The sequence below is a fragment of the Terrapene carolina genome, unplaced genomic scaffold, assembly GCF_002925995.2.
Source record: "Terrapene carolina triunguis isolate 2854851 unplaced genomic scaffold, T_m_triunguis-2.0 Scaffold112, whole genome shotgun sequence".
Classification (NCBI taxonomy): domain Eukaryota; kingdom Metazoa; phylum Chordata; order Testudines; family Emydidae; genus Terrapene; species Terrapene triunguis.
Genome location: NW_020664463.1, coordinates 3,520,061 through 3,544,181, shown reverse-complemented (window position 1 = coordinate 3,544,181; position 24,121 = coordinate 3,520,061). Strand labels below are relative to the sequence as shown.

At 40.9% G+C, this 24,121-nt stretch overlaps 1 protein-coding gene across 1 annotated transcript in view; it reads right to left on the bottom strand.

Annotated features, from left to right (window-relative positions):
* PLEKHA5 (pleckstrin homology domain containing A5) overlaps positions 1-23,329 on the bottom strand; it is a 265,817-nt gene extending 242,488 nt beyond the window's left edge. The window contains exons 1-3 of the mRNA XM_029911661.1: positions 23,236-23,329; positions 23,076-23,152; positions 20,272-20,329 (exon numbers count right to left, since the gene is read on the bottom strand). Of these exons, the coding sequence (XP_029767521.1) occupies positions 20,272-20,329; positions 23,076-23,152; positions 23,236-23,324 (224 nt within the window). The 5' untranslated portion in view covers positions 23,325-23,329. The remainder of the gene's footprint in view (positions 1-20,271; positions 20,330-23,075; positions 23,153-23,235) is intronic.
* Positions 23,330-24,121: the final 792 nt, after the last annotated feature.

Below are 24,121 nucleotides of genomic sequence, written 5' to 3'. Positions count from 1 at the left end.
AAAAGGCTGATGCTCAAGTAACTCAACTGATCTATTACAAGGCAGTGTAAAGGAAAAGACAATCAATCATGAACCACACACTGTAAATCTTTTCTGATGTCAAGCATATTTAACTCCCATCACAACCAAATGGCAATACATACAGCCATGGGATAACTTTTTTAAGAAAAGCTTATTTGCTAAAATTTGACTATTTTGGATAACAGATTAATAGACAGCTGGGAGTAGAGCTGTTCATCTGATTTAATAAACATTTACCTTCTACTGTTTTATTTCCTCTTGTTTTACTGATGCTACTAGGACAACGTTTTGATTTTTACAATTCATCTGTTCATTTAAAAATTGAACCCAAAAGGAACCTAGTCTGCATGCACACAGACATGGGAAGACCAAAATATGCAGTTCAACAGCATGCGGCTCAGAAGTAGTAAAACTCTTACTACAATTTTTAATGTGTTTGATATTTATTCTGTACCCTGGTGGTTTCCTGTATAGAATACATTTATCCCTTGCTTCAGAATGAGCTGTCTACTTTACAAAATTTTAATTCCAGACTTAAACACGCCACCTTTAGAAGGTAATTATTATGCTATAAGCCCACACCTTTGAACCTTTGGCCATGTATGTCCAAGTCTGATAAATTTCACTAAAATGATTTATTCCACATATATTTAAAATCTGTTTTAGTTCTAGTTCTGCACTAATCCCTTCCCGTCCCATTAGCCTGTTATAGAGGAGTTCAATACTTTAATCCATTAAGAAAATTGAAACCCACCATTTGATAATCATATTTCTTCATCTTAAGATCACAGAAGTCTCTCACAAAACTGCAGACAAAAAGCTACAGGCATGTTGGGAGAGACCTGGAGTACATTGCAATGTTTCCAATAAAGTATTGAATATTTACCTCCTGGAAGCATAAACATTGCATTTACCTTTCTTCTGGCTTTAAAAAAAAAAAAAAAAAAAAAAACTTGTTTTCAATTTAAAAACAGTGCAACAACTGTTCAGATATTAAAGTCATAATTTTATGCACTTCTTCCACTGACATTATCACATCATCTTACACTTTTGGAGATAACAGGGAAGAGTGCGACTCGGTCTGTTAATGTACTGGACAACAGAACATGAACACTTAAGCCTCTCACACTTGTTCAATCACCATTCTAGAGGACAGACCGCACTTAAAATCAGGCCCAATTTACTCTGCTACATGGATTCAGCTGCAAGAACAACAGAGTTGCAACCATGAAAGTTAAAGAAGAACTGGGCACTCTGACTTCCAAATTCTACAAGACTAAAATTCAAATAAAATATATCCTTGAACTAAGCCAATCTCATGGTATACCACAAAGTGGAAGACCAAGGTCAATTACCAAACCCTAGTTCATCTCTCCATAAAGCTAGAAAAAGAACCGAGTTAGCCCCTAGCAGGATATGATTAACTTATATCTGCAGGATCATTTGGCCAATTAAAAAGCAACAGTGATTAGTTCTGTATGATCTTCAGAAGAATGGCTGCCATAGGCTGAGATGGGAGTGGTATGGTCCTCAGGGGTTTTATGTGAAGCACATGGGACTAGAAAATACTGTTTTTAAATTAAGTGGATGGATGACTCTTGCATAAATAGAATTCATTTCTTTTTGGGGGAGAGAGGGAAGTTAGAGATGCAGGTTGTCTATTACTACATATTTATATTGTGATGATGCCATACTAGACATCATGCTGACAGACCCAGTCGCTGCCTTAAGAAACTTCCAGTCTAAAGTCATGCATCATACAAGAATTGGGGATCTTCCAAATATATGCACAAATTTGTATCTACATCTGTTTGTTTATTTATTAGCTAATTATTCTTGCCTCCATTAAGTTCATCAATTTCTTAGAGTGAGTTTAGTGAGAAAGCTAGAATCCTGAACTAGCAATATTTAACAGTGTCTGCTGAGCCAATTCTAAATTAGAACAGCAGAACATACTGCAGGTTTCATTCTAGGCTGCAGGATTTTGCCACAGGCACAATACTACTGAACTGACCTCACAGTATTACAATTCCCCCTTAGGAAAGCTTGGCATGCTGTCCAATTGAGGGAAATCATGTCTAATGCTAGTTTTGTTACTAGAGCTAGAAGCAAACAGAAGTAACGGTGAAATGGGAGGAAGGAGTTCCCAGGGCATATATTAAGGAGAGAGAAGGTCAAAGAGGATAGGAACAGAAAAGTGGCAGACATCAACATTTCCTGTGAAAAATAGAAAACCTTGTTTATGTAGTAGCAAGTGCCCAGAAAAGCAGATTCAGACTTTGAAACAGAGAAACGATAAAGAAGGGCCAAACCACTTGAGTCAAGTAAGAAAGCCAAGTATATTAGAAGAATGAACCCTATTCAAAAGCACTGATGGACCACTAGCTGAGGCTCTGTCTGCCCTGGGTTTCTGGTGGTTGGTGTAGCTATTTGACTGGTACAAAACCCTATCAGACAAAATTTACACAAATGAAGCATGATTTGTCCCATTGCAATGTACCTGGTTTGAAACCAGTGTAAAAAAATGCAAGTGTAAATTGAGTCTATGCTAATGGTTTACAATAATAAAGCTATTCAATGGCAAAAAGCTATGTTATCTGGGATCAACATTGCTTGGTTGTATGTCATCCCCCTGAAGAACATTATACTGAGCAAAACAAACTTCTCAAAACCAGGAAATGCAGAAAGGTTCTGCCCTCTTTCAGGAATGCTTTAAAATGCCCCATTAACACACATACCTTTACTCTGCCAATCCCACAGTTGCTGAAACATACAAGCTGCTCTTCATCTCCTTTTACAACCCATTCATTCTCACTCAAAGATTCTGTCTGACACTATTAAAGGAGCTAATAAAATACAAGTTCTCAAACAACCAATCCAAGGCTTGCCTATTACTCACCCCAATTTCCTGCCCCTTCCACAGCCATAACCCCTCTCACCATTCCTATCCTATCCCTCCCCCTCAGTCCTCATTACCTGATAAAAATGTTGGTTACACCAGCTGATGACTACTCTGCTGTGTTCACAATAAAACAGGGTGGATTTGATTTAAATCATGATTTAAATCACTAGTCAGGAAGACTTGATTTAAATCATGGATTTCTACATAAAAGTGCATTCTTGTTGGTTGTTATAACCTTAATACATATTCTTCATAACTCATAGATGTAGGTTTAATTTTTAGAAGGTACACACTATACATTTCTAAAGTAATTTATTTTGAAAACTTTTCAGATTAGTTTTACAGCTATATCAGAAAATGAATGATTAATTGGTTATTTCATTTACCAAAGGAAACTGAAGCAGATATTTATGAAGTCATTGGGAGGTGAACTATCTCCAATTCAACAGCTTAATCATTAATATTTGGAGGATTTTTTTTCCAACAGCAAACATATAATATTTTAACAAAACAAGCATATGACTTTTTGAATTGAGTTAAACATTCAAGTTTTTTTTAAATCAAGTTTGTTTTTGTTAAAATTGTTTTTAACTAAAATAGTTAAATGAATTTTTTTTTTTAAAAAACAAAAAAAAATTAAATGGACTATGTCAGCCAGGTCAACATGAGAAACTTAAAATATTGGCTTCTGGGGCTAACTCAGTCATCTTCACCTTCATTTTCCTGTTTGTTCATAATCTGGAAAAGAAAAACAAGCTTTCCTGCTTTTTCAGGTCCCAAACGATCTCTCAATTTGGAATGAATTAGTCTAAAGGAAGAAAATACACCGGCAGAAGAAGCTAATGCTGTTAAAAGTGATATCACTTCAACAGTCTCTGCATCCAAGTGCTTAAGTGACTTCCACCAGCTCCCTGGTGTGACTTTCTTTAAAACATCAGCAGCAAACATACATTTCTTGAATGGTTCACCCTTAGCTCTGAAGCTTATTATAGTTGACATTACGGAGGGATGATTGCTGGATGTCCATGTCATAGCCAACTCCTCTTATTCAGCAGTTAAGGTTTAACCCTCGTACCAAGTATTGAGAATATCTGCAAGAAAATGAGCTGGAGATAGTGTTTGTCCCATTCTTTTTTTAATGCTTGTAATTTAACTCCATAAGATTGGGTCCCGAATCCATGAACTATTGGAACTCATTTATAAAACTTTTCTTAAACATTACATGAACATATTGTCTCATAATATAGAATCAGAATTTATAATCCCCATGCCATGATGAGGTATCTTTGAGCTATAAATGCATCTATCTTTAGATGTTTTTTCCCTCAAAAAGCATTTTATCAAAAAAAAATGATTTAAATAAAAAAAATATTTCTTTTTTTTTTTTAAATCATTGATTTTTATCCACTCTACAATAAAATAAAAACATATTATAACTTAACAGACAACTTGTAGGAAGCAAAGAGTTCAATCTTTATTGCATAGTGCGGGGTGGCCAACCTGAGCCTGAGAAGGAGCCAGAATTTACCAACGTACATTGTCAAAGAGCCACAGTAATACGTCAGCAGCCCCCCAGCAGCTTCCGCCCCACCCACTTGCAGCATCTCCCACGCACCAGCAGCCCCACCAATCAGCGCCTCCCCCTCCCTCCCTCCCTCCCCGCACCCCCGATCAGCTGTTTCATCAGCTGTTTCGTGGCATGCAGGAGGCTGGGGGGGGGGCGAGGAGTGAGGGCACAGCAGGCTCAGGGGAGGGGGCGGGAAGGGGTGGAGTGGAGTGGAATGGGGGCAGAGCCTGTGGCAGAGCCAGGGGTTGAGCAGTGAGCACCCCCCGGCACATTGAAAAGTTGGCACCTGTAACTCCAGCCCCGGAGTCAGTGCCTATACGAGGAGCCGCATATTAACTTCTGAAGAGCCGCATGTGGCTCCGGAGCCACAGGCTGGCCACCCCGGCATAGCGTATAAAGGTTTGGACTAGAAACGTTAGCAGTGGGACATTCACCAGGGGCAATAGCATTGGCACATTCCCTCAAAGTATCCAGACAAGCATTAAGTGGCTGCATAGAAACCCTCCCTTTTTCTTTACTGGGCAAAGTGCACTGTAATCCTTCCAGACTGCATATCTACACAAGCGAAGTGAACATTTTCTTAAATACCATTCACAGTTTGGGTCTCCCAAAGACTTAGTGGGTGCCACGCACTGCCTTGGGTAAAAACTGACTGATTTAAATTGTTGACTCACATCACAGAAACAATTTGCTCTCTAGGTCTGTGCAAAGAAAATCTCCACCTAGAAACTGAGAGGAGCAGGGCTTATGACTTTAGGCATTGTGCAGGTTTCCTTTGAGGACACAACACTTTCAAAAGACGAGCCTGGGATCCTAAATTCATAACTTTGCTAGATACTAAAAATCATGGACTGAATACACTGAACTTACAGTTTATTGCAACAATCCATAACAACTTCTCTCCTGCCCCCCCAAAGCTTTTTCTTCTTCTCTCCTTTCCCCACTATGACTGGAGTGGTGTTAACAGACCACTTTACCTTGAATGGTCTCTTGAAATGTGTTAACGTCTTATGCCAGTGGTTCTCAACCAGGGGTAAATGTACCCCTGGGGGTACACAAAGGTCTTCCAGGGGATACATCAACTCATCTAGATATTTGCCTAGTTTTACAACAGGCTACATAAAAAGCACTAGCAAAATCAGTACAAACTAAAATGTCATACGATGACTTTTTTATACTGCTCTATATACTATACACTGAAATTTAAGTACAATATTTATATTCCAATTGATTTATTTTATAATTATATGGTAAAAGTGAGAAAGTAAGCAATTTTTCAGTAATAGTGTGCTGTGACACTTGTATTTTTAGGTCTGATTTTGTGAGCAAGTAGTTTTTAAGTGAGGTGTAATTTGGGGGTACATAAGAGAAATCAGACTCCTGAAAAGGGTACAGTAATCTGGAAAGGTTGAGAGCCACTCACCTAAACAGTCTGTTCCACACTTTATTTAGCTGTGACACACCGAGTACACTGCCCAGATCTGAAGAAGAGTTCTGTGTAAGCACAAAAGCTTGTCTCTCACCAACAGAGGCTGATCCAATACAAGTTATTACCTCACCCACTCTGTCTCAATAATATCCTGGGACCAACACAGCTACAACACTGCATGAAGCATTAAATGAAAGCCCTAATTCTGGATTTCATTAAAGGGTCTATTCTCAACTTCTCTGAGCATTATTTTCATTAATAAAATAAAACCTACAATAAGAATGTAGAAGCTGTGCAATGAGCTACCATATAAAAATCAAGTCGGATTAAAATATTTATACCAAATGACATTATCCCCTATCATTAAAAAGCTTAGGTACGTACGTGTGCTTTTCAGCCTGCCCTAAAGGTTAACAAATCCCAGTTCTCTTGAATGATAAGGGAAGGGGTAAACTAAATTACAGAGCAGAGGATCCCTCACCAAGCCCACACCCTCCTGGCCCTAACTCCCTCTTGTTTAAACCAGAAGGCTATTAGCCCAAGCTCTTCAGCCAACTGACTTTCCCTGTGTCATACTGCAGCAGGTGTGCACACTCAGTTGAAGATCAAACCACTTAGGGCTTTACACATTAAACTTAAGCTCCACCTGGAAACTCACAGGAAGCCACTGCTTGGTTCAACAGAATTCTTCTGACCCCCTTTACTGTTCACAAAATTCTTTACTCCTGCCTATAAAATCAGAAAAGAATTCTTTTCCAGCTGCAATTCTAAATTGTGAGCTCATCAGCATGAATTTCTTTGCAGCAACAAAAACTAAGGACCCTAACCAGAGATTCAAAGGGAGGTGGAAAGTACTAGTTTTTCAATCCAGGAGGACTTTTTGTTGTCCAAAGCACAATGGGAATGCTCAAAGGCATTGGAAAGCCTGCATTTCTAGTTAGACAGGTCTGACACTCACCTGAAATATGTTGGATCTCACCCTAATTTTTTTTTATTGCCAACAAAGCAACTGGAAACTCTTTAGTTTACTGCTCAGGATGTTTTCCAAGATATGGGACTCAAGGACACCATCTGGAAATGTTCACTATTTTTTTCCTATAGCGTATGAAAGACTAATTTTTGTTCTGATTTTAAACAGTGATTCATAGCATCATAGAATATCAGGGTTGGAAGAGACCTCAGGTTAAGTTACAATGTATAAAATTATACCACCCAATTCCATGTAATTTGGGGGTTGGTGAAAAAGATACACAACAATGTTCATATAAGATAGTTCAACACCTCTTAAGACATGTTCTCCCAGCACAGCACTAAACCACTGTTGGAAATGAAAGGATGCACGGGTACCAGAGGACTAATAGGACAGAAATAAGTCATTTTATCTGCAGTACTCCTAATGCCAGATACTATTAAAACGGAAAATTTCAAGTCTACTGCATTTTTCACTTTTTAAGCTGTTTGTTCACTATCTGGTATTATTGTCCAAGCTGAACACAATACAGAATTCATTTTTGTTTCTGGTCAGTTTCATCTGCTGATTCTCTAAATGGATTCAATATTTTGCGATCTTTGGGTTGCAAACATTGTAAGGAAATGTAAAATTTGCTGAAGAGTTTGTTTTAAATTTCCTGAAATCACTTCAATTAAATATTAGATTTGCTGAATACAAGAACAGCATAAAAAGATGAGACTGAAGGAGAAGATCTGGTCACCTTTTCTCAGCTAGGTTACATGCCAGAGTAGCCTCCCTGTCTGAGCACCACAGCCACTTTGCAGTGGAACCTCTGTGGTTCAGAGCTGCCAGCCTAATTCTGTACTCAGACACAGTCTGAAGCAGAGGGAAAGGAACATTCTCTCTTTCCGGGGGTTGGGAAGGGAGGGAGAGAAAACTCTGTGCCAGGACTGCTAAGCCACTTTGTCAAGAAGGGTCAATCATGCGCTTTTTCCTGGGTTTTATGCATTATCGCAGAAGACGACAGGAAGATCAATGGCAAGTCAGTTTTATGTATGATGGACCATCATCTCAAGAAACCGGTACTGCCTTAAGTGGATCAACCACATAACATTTCTTTGGTCACATCTTGTCCTTGAAATTCAATGAAGGAGGAAACAGGAGAAGTTAGAGATAGTTGGATAAAATAGAACCTTGAAAAAGAAAGTTCAGGTAAGTGTTAAATTTTGTAAAAGTGGTCATAGTGCCTTAGACAACTAGCGTAAGTTTATAAGACTCCAAACCAGCTCAAATCTCTACAGGTACAAATTTTAATTACGTCTTTTCCCATTGTCAAGGCTGGATTTTGTAATGTAGATATTGAATACAATAGTTAATTATGACACTAAGAAAATATTCTTAGATATTTGATTCAACAAGCCTTTTGAACAGTTATTTCTATCATATAAACAAGAGGATTCTAATTTGAATGCCAAATCCTCTCTGAACATTCAGTGTAAAAACATGTTCATTTTCTCAAACACTGATCAATTAATAATTCAAGTATAGATAATTGGACATAGTTAGAATCTTCATCAGTTTCTGATATTACCTTCTCAAATCAGGTTAGAAGGTAATATGGAGGCTAATGAATTTTTTCCCTATTGGATGTTTACCATAAAAAAAGTTATATATGCGTCTAACCTATTTTATCCTTATGCTGTTAAGATAGATATTAAATAACTTTATTCTGAATTATGAAAATGATGGCTCAAATATATATTTTTGTTGGTGGTTCTCTATAACTACCTTCCGTATCTGTCTCCACTAAGGGTCAGAACCAAGAAATTTTAGTGTTTAGTGGAACTGTATTATGTATCTCTCTCTCTCTTTATAACTTCTCCTAAAATAAATTTTTAAATGTCAGCAAAACTAACAGCAACAAACATTAGTTTTGGGCCTCGCTACCTGGAAAAAAAACACACATCTATCTTAGCCACAACAGACCCTTCTTCCTCATTTTTTAAGTTAATGGATTTTAAAAACAACACTGCTTGGTGTTTCATATATAACAGGGGTAATCTATTTTTGTCAAGATCCAAATTTCTTTGTCAATGTATAGTCACGGTCCAGATTCCGGAGAAAATATAAAAAACACGAGTAAATAAAAAGCTTTTGCAATCCATTCAAAAGCATCTGGCGATCAAGATTTGCCCCATGGTCCGCCTATCGACTACCTCTGGTATATAATGTATTGCATTATACTTTGGTCTATACACTTTCTTCCTCTAAATCAGATGCACAGGAAAGTTAGTTGCTACTTTTTATATATATATACACACATATACACATTCAGAAAGACATTCTATTCTCCAAGACCATTTTAAACAAATAAAAATTCCTGGACCCATACTGCATTTAATACATGTGTAAAATCTATGGACAAAAAAATATTTGCAACAAGATGAGCTACAGAATAATGTTTAGCTGGTAGTTCAACCCAGATGAAAGTATCAGAAATTATGTTCTGATTGTGCAAGAAATACACCACAATTTTTAGTGGTTCTACTTAGTCAAATACGTGGCAAAGCATACAAGAAAATCTTAAATGAATATTTCTGCTTTAAAATTATTTACTCAAAAGGTTTTGAAGTTGGCATTTTAAATCAAAATATTTATTGAATATTTTTCTTGGTTATTTCATATTCAAAAATATTTGAATATCAAGATATTATTTCCTGTGCTGTTTGACATACTGCAATGTTTTCAGCTAAGAACATGCAAAATTATAGTCATTAAGTGCTTCTTTCTGCTAACTCTGGTAGTAAATGGATTCTGCAATAAGCTAACTTATTAAGGGTGGATTGCTGGATAAAGTATCTCTGCCTACCAATAATCCTCAAGTAGTTCTAGACAAAATAGTCCATATAAAGAGTGACTAAAATATCTTTAATCATAAGTATTTTGGAACTTGTTTTCACAAACTCCTTTACCATTACTAAAAATGGATGTTTGCCATATAAGTTTTCAAAATCTTGTTTTAAAAATTATCCTTTTTCCAGTAAGGGACTTCCTGGGTTTGAATGGAACACTTGGACAATTTTATATGCCCAAAGGATGTAGGTTTAACACAATCTAAAGACATCTTGTTTGTAGGGGTTTGAGCTAGCTAGCATTTGCTTGAGTTATATATATTTTTTTAATTATCCTTGTGATACCCTGATGTTAAGATATTACAAAGGAAAAACTGCTCAGTACACTAAGATTCAAAAACAAAATTCATATAATGTAAGTCGACAACTACCTTGATCCCTAAAGAACAATGTACAAACATTGAAATATGCATATGCTACCTGAAATAAATGTTATTTTCCAACATTTACACTGTAGTTTGCTTTTTTTGCATTTCGCTCACTTTAAAAGTGGACAATGATTTAATTTCCTGGTTCTCCTGCACTTAAGACAATACTGGTTGGGTTCACAACATAATAGAGCAATATTTTAAAAGGGCTTGAAAAAAGAAAAAAAAAATCTACTGACCTACTCCTATTGGCAAGTCTTCCCTGGCAATTTGGTTGGGGTGTTTAAGCTTTCAATTTTCTATTAATCTAAACTTTCATTTTTTAGGTATCAAAGATAACCTCACAGATTTGAACTGATGCAGTGCTTCCTTCTCCCAGTCCACAAATAACTAGTGCCTTTGCACCTCATCACCACCTTCCCTCCAACTCTTTGGGGTGGAGAGTGAGAATATGCTGTTTCTCCCCCCCCACACACACACCTCCTTTCTGAAGGAGACAGTGAGGGAAGAAGAGCAAACAATATTCAAACTTAGACACTTACTTGACAAAGGATACAAAAAACACAACAACAGATAATCACATACAGACAGCATGGTGGCAGGAATCCCAGCAGCTAGGGTTTGGGGGCTCATTTTCCAACTAGGTACTATCCCTGTATTTCACTGGTGCCCACACAGACAGACGCGGCAGTTTAGCCTGAACCAAACTGTGCCTCTAGTATAATGGACATTAATTCATTATAACAAGAGCTAACACACTGTAGAACACATGCAGGAAAAGCAGGCTTAACACAGCACCAGGACAGATTCTGGTTTCTGACCCAATGCAATAAATAAACATAACACTCAGATTAGAAAGCAATAAATGCTTTTAAAGTGAAAAATTTAAAGTGTGCATTCGGATGAAGGCTAACATTTGGATCTGAAAAGGTTTCACTGAAGAGTAACTACATCAAATATTTTTCTACTCTAAAACATTCCAGAGTTTCTGGGCTGCCAATTCAGCTCTTTTAGTACTTCATTTCAGTAAGAAAAATTTACCGAGGAGGCTTCCAGAGAGGCATAGAGGCTGGGAGAAAAGGAAAGAAAGGTCCTGAAAGAACTGACTGGAAAACTAGGGGAAAAGATGACAATACTAGTTAAGCACCAAAGAGGTTTTTCTTCCCTTTTAGTTTCCTGTTCTCGGTCTTCAACAGAAATACTGGTGTGCAAATTGGTCCAGATTTATATTTTTCTAATGGAAAAAAATCAATGCATCACTGTGGTCATAACAACTGCACTAGCTACCCACACACAGTTATGATCAGTATTTGCTTCACTGTTTATCCTCCTTTTATATGTAATACCAAAACAAAAGGGCACCTGAAAACAAAGCATATTCACCCTCCTCATTACCAATTCAATAACAGCTAAGACTGAGGTTGAGACTGAAGCATCACCTTTTACAAAAACTACTGAGCCATTTAAACTTGATTAAATGAGATTATTAATTGGCTAATAGATAGAATGCAGCCTTCAGTATCTTAAGCATCTTCTCAATTAATTCAATTTAATTTTAATCTCATATTAAGACGACTTAATTTAATATGCTATAGAGAGAGAAGTTTAGCTTTTACAGCACATGTGATTACACTGAATACTGCATTTTTACATACGAGTAAGAAATAGCAGCAGGTATTTAGTTTATTTTCTTCACATAATTTTCAAGGCCATCCTTACTATGAATAAGACATTTTATGTCACACACTGTGTACATAGAGGGCTTGGCTACACTTGCAGCTGTACAGCGCTGTGAGGTAAACCTGTCTTTGTACAGCTGAATAGGGAAAGCGCTGCAGTCTGTCCACACTGACAGCTGCCAGCGCAGTGGCATGGCCACACTTGCAACATTTGCAGCTGTGTTGGGAGCGGTGCATTATGGGCAGCTATCCCAGCATTCATGTGGCTGCAACGTGCTTTTCAAAACCGGGGGGGAGGGGTGTTGAGTGTGACAGAGTGTGGGGGGAGAGAGTGTGCTTTTTGGAGCGTGTCAGCACTCTATTTTGCAAGTTCCGAACTCCCGTCCCCCTGCTCATTCATTCACTCACTCAAAGCAAACAGCAAACTGTTTGCTTTTTCTCTGTGGTACAAGCTTTGAAACCGGCACTTCCGCATTCCTGCAGCCGGTCACAACAATGGAGAGGACTGGCCACTTGACAAGGTGATCAGTACAGCGCTGCAGGTTGATTCCTGGTACACACTCACAGGGGAGAGTCGTAGCCACTCCGCTGTATCTCTTATGCTTCTCGGGGAGGTGGAGTACCTGCCGCGGTGTACCCAGGGAGATACAGCGCTGTACGTGCCTTGCCAGTGTAGCCGGTCAGTGAGTTACAGCGCTGTGGGCGGCTTTTCAGCGCTGTAACTCGCAAGTGTAGCCAAGGCCAGAGTACAACTATTTTCTTGATTTTCATGTTCAGTACTCTACCCACTAGAGAAAGAACCAAGGAATATCTCTGAGGTATGTTTGAATATTAGTTGTTGGGTAGTTTGGTTTTTTAATATATTTAGTAGTAGTCAAGGCCACCAATCTAGACCGTAATACACTAGATATTGTGCACACACACAGGTAGCATGGTCTCATTAACTAAAGTGTTCTAATTAACATGGCTAATTGTCACAATGTAGACAGAGACTGAACTTAAGACAAAGGAAGCAAAGCGAAGCAGGGACAGGAAGGGGAACAGTAGTAAGCTCCATCAGTTACAAACTAGCACAGCTTTCTTTTTTAATTTTAAAACTTCCCTGTCAAACCATATAGCCCTGTGCCTCCTTCCATTTCCCCCTCAACACATCCCTCAGCCCGTGCCGCTTCCTGAAGCCCCCATTGGCCTGAAGTGGCGAACCGCAGCCAGTGGGAGCTGCGATCAGCCGAACCTGCGGACGCAGCAGGTAAACAAACCAGCCCGGCCCGCCAGGGGGCTTACGTGCCAACGGTTGCCGATCCCTGACCTAAAGTATAGTGCTCAAAGCGTGAAATTTTTCACAGCCCTGAGTAATGTAACTAAATGGATCCAATTTTTAAGAGCAGACTAGGCTTCATACAGGACAATCCTTTTTACTTATAATCCCTTATCCTTCTGAATTTCAGTATCCATCTACTCTGGGGATTGTACCCACCAATGTATCTGTATGGTACAAACCCTAAGCACAGACATGCGAAACCTCTACATGTTGCAGTTTGCACTGGTACAACTTCTCTGTCCAACTTAGGCAAGATATTATAAGCCCATCTACACCGGGGTAAATACCAATGCAGCCAAATCAGTGATTGGCCATTAATTGCTTAATTAGAGCAATTCCTTACAAAAGTCACATTGAGCTCCGGGGCTGAGCTCCAAGTTGTGCGATGCACCCCTTACCACTTAATGCAGCGGTTCTCAAACGGTCGTCCGAGGCCCCCTGGGGCTCCACGAGCCCTTTCAAGGGATCCACGGGGCCCCGTGGCTGAAACCCAGACCCCAAGCTCTAGTGCCCCCTGCAGGGCTCAAGCCAGGAGGCGCGGGGCTCAAGCCCTGAGCCCTGTTGCTCGCTGTGGGGTAAAAGCCATGAGCCCATGGGCAGAGTTGGGGGCATAGAGGACACTGCCTTCCCCCCAAAAAAACTACAGCACAAGAGCACGGCAGTCCCAGGGGCAGCGCCACACCTTCCCCCCGCCAGGTCGGAGGCGGGAAGCCAGAGCCAATGTAGTGGCAAACAGCTCCCTGGCAGAATTTCCTATCTAGGTTGTACTGAGCATGCTCAGCAGGTAACTGCTATTGGTGGGAAAATGTGCCGGCTGCTGTTTTTGCTGTTACACCAGGCAGCGTGGGGCAGCTGCTGCTCTGGCAGGTGCCATGGAGCAGGCAGCCACAGCATTCCCTCCTCCCTCTCCTGCTGGTGCGCTGGGTTGAAGCTGCTCCTCAGCTCCCGAGTCCCAGCCCCCTTTCCGCCCAGGTTGGGAGACCCGGTTCCGTGGCTGGCAGACCCCTCCGGGAACAGGGACCGCAGGGGAGCCCTCCAAGCACACAGCCCTTAGTACCCCTCTCCCTACACCCTGAGCTACTACCCCTCTGTCCGCACATAGTAACATCCACCCCCTCCCTGCACCCACAGCCACCCTGTGTGCACACAGGCCCAGCTACTTTCTCCGCACCTTGAGCTACCCCTTGTGCGCACACAGCCCCAGCTACCCCCTCCCTGCGCCCTGAGCTACCCCCCCTGCCCTCACACAACCCCTAGCCACCTCCACCCTGCACCCTAAGCTGTTTTCAAACTTTTTTAGCTAAGCCCCCCACCTTTGAGTTACAATTTTTGGTTGCAGCCCACCCCCAACCCAGACAGGCAGATGGCCTGATAAGGTAAGTCAGAGGGTGGAAGTGGCACTCCCTCCCTGGACTGCTGGCCCCTGCCCGCCCCGCCCCCCCAAAATAGAAGTCAAACTACGCCTATGCCCAAGGCCCCTGCCCCAAGCCATCCCACGCTGGACCTGGAGTTTTTATAGCACATTGAGGGGGGCCTCAGAGAGAAAAAGGTTGAGAACCCCTGATTTAGTGCATACTAGTACTCCCACCCTGTCTATTGCCGCTAGAGCTGCAGGAGGGCTACAGAAAAGACAGGCAAATTTAAGGCCCTGTCTACATGAAGCTTGCACCAGTTTGCCTAAAGAGGTTTCTTTAAAAAACAGTTTAGTTAAACTAGTGCAAAGCCCTGTGTGCACATTGTTAAACTGATTTTAAACTTTGCTTACAGAGATGTACTTACCAATGCAAGCTAAATTATATATATGAGATTTAAAATCAGTTTAAGTATACCCACACAGGATTTCTGCTCTGGTTTAACTAAACCTTTTTTAAAAAAGCACTATTACTTGAACCAGTGCATGTCTGTGTTTAGACAAGGTCAAAGAAAATACCCCTCTACCCCGATATAACGCTGTTCTCGGAAGCCAAAAAAATCTTACCGTGTTATAGGTGAAACCGCGTTATATCGAACTTGCTTAGATCCGCCGGAGCGCGCAGCCCCCTAGCCCCCCCTCCCCGGAGCACTGCTTTACCGTGTTATATCCGAATTCGTGTTATATCGGGTCACGTTATATCGGGGTAGAGGTGTAGTTCAGGCAAGTTCTAACCAGTTGCAACTATCACAGGTCCAGCTGCATCACAGAGTCTTCATTTGCAATTATAGCAGTGGCAACAGAAACCAATGCACTGTTGTCTTGTGGGTCTACAGCCATACTACTCTACCATCACTAAAATTCTCACTCATCTTAATGGTGTTTACTTAGAAGTCTATGAAAACTCAGGCCTGGTCTACACTAGAAAATTAGCTCTGCATAAGTACACTCAGGAGTGTGAAAAATCCACACCCTTGAGCAGCACCGTTAAGCTGCCTTAAGTCCCGGTAGACAGTGCTAGGTCTGATATAAGAATTCTTCTGTCAATCTAGCTGCTACCTCTCATGGACGTAGATTACCTATGGCAATGGGAGAATCCCTCCTGTTGGCACAGGTAGTGCTTACACTGAAGCGCTATAAGAGTAGACAAGCCCTCAGCGCTTACCTACCCTATGATTTCAGCTACTGGGATTACTGCAGCAACGCAACTCTTAGCACAGACCCATGCAGTTTACCATCCGTGAAGCATTACACATAATATGCACTTCCGTAGCTTAACACCAAAACTTTAATGTTTCTGCAATATGCCGAATCTCAAGTCTTAAGACATGTAACACTCAAGTCCAAGAGTGAGATAAAAAAAACTTTCTGATGAAATTCTGGAATTTTTGCAAGCCTCTCAGATTTTAAAGGAAACCCAAGTTTTATTCTCTCTGGAAGTCACATTTGATGGTATTTGGAGGAATTGGAGGTCATGTAAAATAAGTTAGCAGACTCAGATCAAATTCTAATGTACAGGCACCTGCATTTCTCAGCAAGGGAAGACTGACACCTTACACTACCCAAATTGGTATAGATAGATGTCTCAGCAGCACACAATCAAGAATGAATTGAGACAGACTGAACATCCCTTGCATCCCTAAAAGTAAACCTTATTTTGTTTTGGAAGGTCGAGGCATATTGGCAGTTATCTGTATGAGCATTGTAATATCTAAGCTTGCAGTGCCACTACCTATTCTAGAACATTTCACTTTCCAGCGTTGACAATCAGCTCTTAACAACAAAGATATACAACTAGCTCAATCAATAATTTTGCTTCCCCATCCCTAAATTTACTGGCATTCCTATGGCACTCACTGCCACAATTTGAGCTCATTTATGCAAATTAGATTTCTCCATACTAGCTTAATCTTAACTTGTTTGAACATACCATGTGAAAGTATTTACCTAACAAGTGAGATAATTTAAATGAAATCCAAGTTATAATTGGAAGTATTAATTCTACAAACAATTGTTACATGTGAAAGTGTTGTTTTTCAGAGAGAAGTGTACAATTACTAAAAAGAATGAGGCAAACTGTAGTTTACATGCAAGCCATGTCTCACTTCATAATTACTAAACAGTTCAGTTTTCTTTAACTAGGAAGCAGAGCTGACTGCATACATGTCTAATTTTACAACTTTCATGTACAGAAGTATGTAAAGTCTATTCAGGAAAAAAGAATACATGCATGAAAAAGACAAGTCATTTTAACAATGTGATTCAACACACTCGTGGAGTGCCATGATAGCTGTTCTAAATAACTGAAGAATACAACAAACTGATAAATGAAGTAGACTAATAAAATACTTAAGAGATTGGAAAAACATTGTTTTCAGTTAGCAATGAGCTTTGGCCATTGACATTCCACAGTAAAAAGAGACAGCCTCTACCTCTACCATGCTAGTTTCAGTATTAGATTTCTTCTACTAACCCAAATTGCAAGACAGTTCAAAGTCCTACTCCCAACTCATTAAATAAATCTTATTCAAATTCTTCAGACAGAACCTCATTACCCAGAGCAAACAGAACTCTATTTACCTATCTGTGCTTTAAAATTAGCATAGACCCAAAGCCAAGCAGAAAATCTAGAACAGAAATGGAACAAACTTTACTTATTCTGAAAATGAAAATATGCACCCCAACAAAAAATGTTCTTTAAATAATCACATTTCAATACAGAATGTAATCTGAGACATTTGTTTAATGCCAGTCCTAAAGCACGTAGTTAAGATTTGCTTGATGCGTATTCTCCTCTATATTACCTCAATTTGATTACACAGTATTTCCAAAAAAATTCATTCAATATTCTAACTCAGGGGAGGGCAAACTACGGCTTGATTCGGCTCATCATATGGCTTTCAATCCAGCCCGTGGCGCAGCAGGGCTAAGGCAGGCTCCCTGCCTGCCCTGGCCCTGCACCACTCCCAGAAATGGCCGGCACCACGTCCCTGCAGCCCCCGCGGGTGGGCAAGAAGGCTCCGTGTGCTGCCCTCGCCTGCAGGCACCACCCTCCGCAGCTCCCATTGGCCGGGAATGGGGAACCGTGGCCCTCAGGCCAAAAAGTTTGCCCACCCCTGTTCTAACTCAACCACTATATTTGAAATCACATTTCAAAAGTTACATTCAAGTTTCCTAACACAGAAATAATATTTTCACCTATTTTCTCTTGGAATACATTATAGCATACCATAGAGAAAATTTACACAAGTGCATGGCTAAAAACACCAACACAGAGTTCCACTAACTTCCATCTACTCCCTGTTTAAATATAACTTAGGATCAGCTTCTCTTTTACAACCTTTAACTGGGAACAAAGATGGAATAAATTGTCTTTTTCCTATTTTCTTATTTAATAATAATCCACAATATTCTAATATTTTATTTTCTACTATTGTTCTAAGTGTTAAATAGTCATTAAGATGATTATTTCATTTTAGAGTATCAAAACAATGTATCCACATAAAATATTCACATGAGCAGTGTTACAGTGAAAACTGCCCCACACTATGATCTTGTCCATACTAGCGCCTCCCTTCCCCACCTAACAACCCCTATTCTCCACCAGTTGTGGGAGCACAAGTATAGTTTGGGCTCAGACAGTCACATTATAACATATCCAGACTTGCACTGCACAAGTTAGACAAGACTGGTTAAGGTACCCTGTCTACTCTACCACTCATAGTTGCTAACGCTGGTGGAGCTGAATGGTAGGAAATTGTAGTGTAAAAGTGTAAATAGCCTCAAATACTCCATTTACAAACAATGAACACAAACTAAAGCCAAGAACATCATTCTTCATCCCTCACATTTTAAAGTATAAACTGATACACTACTATACTGCTATAACATGTCAAGCACATTGCAGTAAAATGAAGCATATGTTCTCAGAGATGCAGTAAGTATAATATTTAACTATTTGGTGTTGAAAGTACTATCAGCAATGTGTACTTCAAATAACATTCCTAACAACATCCTGTGCCACAAGAGCTGTAAGTTTGAACATTTGCAAAACTGTCCTTGTCACTATGAACAGCATGGTTCTTAATTGGCAGGTTCCTGACACAGTTCAGAGCCATTTTAAACATTTTATTTCTTTATCACCTCATTTTATAGCATTTCTACCTAAAGTTGCATGAATGCATTATAGTAGAGTAGCCTTTGGAAAGAACATTTTAATATTGACCATCAAGCTGCTCGGAAATACAAGTCACAGTCCATCAACCTTTTAATATAGGTTGATACAGATTTCAATTGCAAGTTTTGGTATTACAATCAAAATCAGAAAACTCAAAATCAGTTCTAAAAGATGTATACAGTGGGTCAAATCAATACAAGCATTTATATTGTACCCGTCACTTGCCATCTGGCACAACTTAAATATCATCACCTTCCTCAACATTCACGGCAGAAAACTGCAAAGAATAGTAGAAAAATGGGCAGTAGCCTACCGTTCTTACATTAGTGGTGCTTACTCATAAGAGCTGTCCCATTTATACACTACTAATGCAAGTAAGGAACGTATATCAGACCACAGCATACTAAGAAGTGCCTTCATAAGTCTGAAGATGTTTACAATTTGTTGGAGTGCCTAAGCTTGAACAGAAGAGGAGGAAATACTCCTCTGTATTTTAGGTTGTTGTGGTTTTTTGTTTTTGTTGTGAGGGGGGTGCAATGTAAAATATTCTGTTCACCTCACACTGAAAAGGTTTTAAAAAGTTTGCACAGATCTAACACCTACTTTGGACTTTAAAAAAAAAAAAAGAAGAAGAAGAAGAAGAAGAAGCAGAAGCAGCCTCACCTCTGTTTCTCAGTTAAAAGAATATTACACAAAACAACCAAAGTGGACACTTCCCTGAACCAATCACTTTATAAAAAAAAAAAAAAGGGGGGGGGGGGGGGGGGAGAAGAAGAGACATGGTTTCTTCTACCCAAATATTAATATACTAAAGAATTCTGAAAACAGCTTAAGGATCAATTTATTCTTTTCTACTATAAAAATCTGGTCAAGTCACAAAAAAACCTCATCTCATTAATCAAAAGACAGATATTTGAAAAACTACTTTAACTGAGAACTGTGCTAAAGTTACATATGACACATTTAAGCACACAACGGTAAATGCAGACAGTTTTTTCTTTTGCAGAATTTCTGAAAAAAGGTAAGAAAAAAAATCAGATTAAAAACAAAACTGACAGTTTAGTGGTTTAAAAATGTAATTACTATAAATATGATGTTTGGTAGCCAGGAATCCTGTCCCAACAAGAGAGTAAAACAATTTTTTTTTTTTTTAAAACTGTCCTTCTGAAAACTTTTTAGATACACACATCACATAAACACATATGTACACAAACTCAGGCTATATCTTGAATTGCCCAGCCATTTCTTGCTAGATGTGTAGACACTATCATAACATATGATAGTTTCCATCTGCACCTGAAATGCTCAAAAAAAAAATCTAGACACTAAGTTCAAGAAATCATTACTGTCACAATGTCGAATAAACTAAATAAAATTGATCTCTGCTATAGTACAGTGCACACTCCTTTTAAAGTGATTATTCATAGCATTGCATTTAATCCTGAATTAAAATGTACTCACTACGAATAATATACAGCCACACTTAGGAAATGTCAAATTTTAATATCTTGACAAACTATCATTCAACTCACTTTATGTAGTATCTTGCACCTTCAAAAGTATATGCTTCTTCCCAACCTGTGGGTAAGTCTAGAAAACAAGAAGTGATACATCATAAGTTTTATAGGCTAGACTAGTACAGAGTTACAGCAATGTGCATATCTGGCCAATATGTACCTTTGGCTACATAGAGAAACAAAATTCAAACTGTTAAAGATTATAGAGAGAGTCAACAAAAAAATTGTCTGGGCTTAAACCATTCCCTGTAGTGTGCAAGCAATATAAATGGTGAAATGTAAATTAGATTAGCATTTTCAGAAGTAATAATTCAGGTAAGGACATATGTAAACCCAGAAGTGTTCCTTCTCTTTAAACAATAATTAGAATTGTTGCAGGCCTAATCTTAAAAAGTAGTAGTTCCAAATTACTTGATAAGGTAAAGACTTAAACAAATCAATTTACAAAGTTCTGCAGTGCGCATAAGTCACATGCACCCTAACAAGCATGATATCCTCTTAAAATACACCACAGAAGATATTTGTTTTATATTAGCATAGGTACATCACTAAACACTGTCTCTAAGACACACACATCAACTTTCTTGCAGCGTTTACAACTCTGTTCAACACTGCATGAAAATACATTTACCTCACATCTAGGGGGGAAAGAGGTGACTTATTTTTTCCCTCTGTTGAGTATCAGTTTCCTAAGCAAAAGAGTCAACAAGGCAGAAGCCCCATCTAGAGAAGTAAAATCTTGATAGAATAACTTGAGGGACAGATTTTTAAAGGTATTAGATACCTGAAAGTCCCACTACCTACATGTTAGGTGCTTAAATGCCTTTTAATATCTGCCCCCGAGCCTGTAAAAGGTGGGGATTTTGTGAGGACTTAAGGGAATAAAGGCTATTTAAAAGATGCTTTGGGTTTTTTAAACAATTCATTTTCAAAACTAAGACAAAACTATCCAGTCTAATGTGTCTGTTTTCTTTATCCCTCTAGTCTGCTTTTTCACTTCATGATATATTGCAGTCTCCGGGGGGAGGGGGGGAGAAGAGGAAATCTAGAGTCTTTTGATAAAAGACTAGGGGAAAGTATGGACCAACAGGATGCCTCTCTAGTGTAAATGGGAATGGCCATCACATGGAGAAAGAACAAGTCTCTCATAACTGGTGCTCTCACAAAGTAGATACTACCTCAACTCAAAGAAGACAATCCCCTGCTAACAGTGTGAAATATTTGAATGACGTTATTTTTTTGCAAAAGTACATGTAGATCAGTTATTTGGTCACAATCCCTCCTTAAGACAGAGACTTCAATTTAGGTTACAAAACCAAAATCAGCCAAAATAAGTTACAAAATTCTGTCTACATATGGGAAATGAATGAACACGTGCACATTAAAACGGAAAATACAGATACAGGTTTGTTTTGTACATGATACTGCATCTGTTATCATATGTGCATGATATGACACAGAAAATACTTCACACTAATGTTAAAAGAAAATTTAAGTTTACCTGCCAATAACTCTCCTGTTAGATCAATACCTGAATACTGCATAACAAAACTGTTTCCTCTAAAAGAGGATAATGGCAAACAAGAAGGTAGAAATAAAAATCAAGCATTTAAGTGATTAGGATAAAACATCAATGATTCAATAGAGCCATTAACAGTTATTTAACAAGGAATTCATGTGTGACTAGCAGCAATGTCCAACAGCAAATGTACCTCATATACATATGCCGCTTTACCCCTTCATAGTGGATTTAAGATAATTTCTCAGTTAATATGAATGCTAATTACACAGGGGAAGAGCATGAAACCAATGGTTCTACTTCCTGCATTTCAAAGGCTCATGGTTATAACTCACAACTATTCACTGCAGATAAAAGTGTAGGGAGATTTAAAATAAGAAACCCACTCCCCCAACTGGTCCCAACTCACAGGAAAAGAAAAAAAGGGAGGGAGCATAGTCTATGTTTTTCAATAATCCTGGGTGATATTTTAAAATAAAGAACCTCTTGAATGTAAACATGAAAGAGGAATACTCCAATAACTTGCTCAGTTACAGATTCTCCTCTTCTCTCCCCCATAGTTTACACGAACGAAAACAACTGCATTTATAAACACACACAGCTTCCCAATGGCATTTGCAGCCTGCGTACAGTTCCAGCAGTGAGAGTTTGGCTCTGGGTCTCCAAGAGCGTCTGCTGAAAATCCTCCTCCTCCAGCACCTCCTTCTGCTGCTGTTTCTCCCGAGAGGAGCAAACAGCAGCCACTGAGGAGACTGATTCCACCCCCAAATTACTCCTCATGCTTCAGCCCCTTTTCCTCCTACCCAAGCCACTCTCTGTCACTTAGAAACACGCACACGCTCTCAGCCTAGATTGGAAAAAGGCGGTGGGGGGAGGTTTCTAGATGACTATAGTTAGTGGGCTCTCCCTAGGCATTTCTAATACACCTATCGTAATTCTCTTTAGGTGCCAAGGTCTCCAAAGGAGGGATGAGGAAGCAGCGCTGCTGGGGGGTAAGGTGGGTCTGGGGGCGAGGATGCAGCTGTGAGGGCTCTGGCGGGGGAGGAGGCAGCGGTTGTGGTGGGAATTGGGGGTGGGGTGAACAAGAGGCTCTGGGGGAACAGAGCAGGGGTGAGGCAGCTCCAGGGGGTGGTGCCAGCGGGATGAAGAGAAGGGTGGGATGGGGTGGGGTCGGGGTGAGGAAATGGCTGGGGCAGGGGGAGGCGAAGGCTCGGGAGGGAAGGGCGCTGGGGGGCTGCACTCGCAGGCGGCGGCTCCCCAGGCGGTCGCTGCCCCGGCGGGGGGCGGGCGGGGCCGTTACCTGCGCTGCGGCGGTGCCCGGTGATCACGGCCTCTCCGGTGTGCGGGTGCAGCCAGGTCGTGCTCTTCGCCTCCTCGCTGCGGGGGGGACAGAGACACCGGGTCAGTCAGTCAGCGCCAGCCCCGCCAACGCCCCGCGCCCCGCCCGGCCCCGCACTCACTTGATGAAGAAGAGGCGGCCGCCCTGGCTGATCCCGTAGCTCCAGTTGCCGGGCAGCGAGCACAGCCGCTCCGCGCTCAGGTCCGCCATGGCCGAGCCGCCGCCACCAGCGCAGCCGGGGAGGGGGGTAGGCGCGGCCACGAGCGCGGGCGCGTCACCGCCGCCGCCAACACCTATAGGGGAGAGAGGAAACCGCACCAACCGCCCGGCCCCGCCCCTGCCGCCGCGGGGACGCGCCCGGCGCCGCGCCAGCTGTTGCTGCGCACGGGGCGCCCTGGAGCGGGATGGGTCCGCGTCCTGCAGGGGGCCTGTGGCGGGGCTAGTGCCGAGGCGTTTCCATGCCGTTACTTTCCGTGCGTGCCGCCTCTGCCCTTAAACCAGCCCCGGCCGCTCTGTGAGCGCTGGGTGGGCGCTAGCAAACAACACGGCCAGAGAGAGCGCGTCCTTAGAGACCGAGCAGAGCCCTGGGCTCACGCAGCCTCACCTGCGTGGGGACGAGCCCAGTGCAGCTGCAGCCTGAACTCCCTGCCCCGGGAGCGGAGCCGGCTCAAGGCCAGCGAGGGCAGCCCTTGAGAAAACCCCAGCCGGGAGTTAAAGGCGCAGTTAACCTGAAACTGTAACACCAGCTTTCCTCCCTAAAGTTGTTCACATGATTAGGGTGACTAGATGGGACAGGGACAGTCCCGATTGTTGGGTCTTTTTCTTATGTAGGTTCCTATGACCCCCTGTCCCAATTTTTCACACTTGCTGTCTGGTCACTCTAGTTCACATGCATCACCTCCCTCCAACTTTTAAGGCCCAAATGTGGGATACAGTATGTCAAAGATTGAATGAGTACCAACAATTATCCCTGCAGGAAACTCAAAGGGTTGGCTTTCCCTGCACTG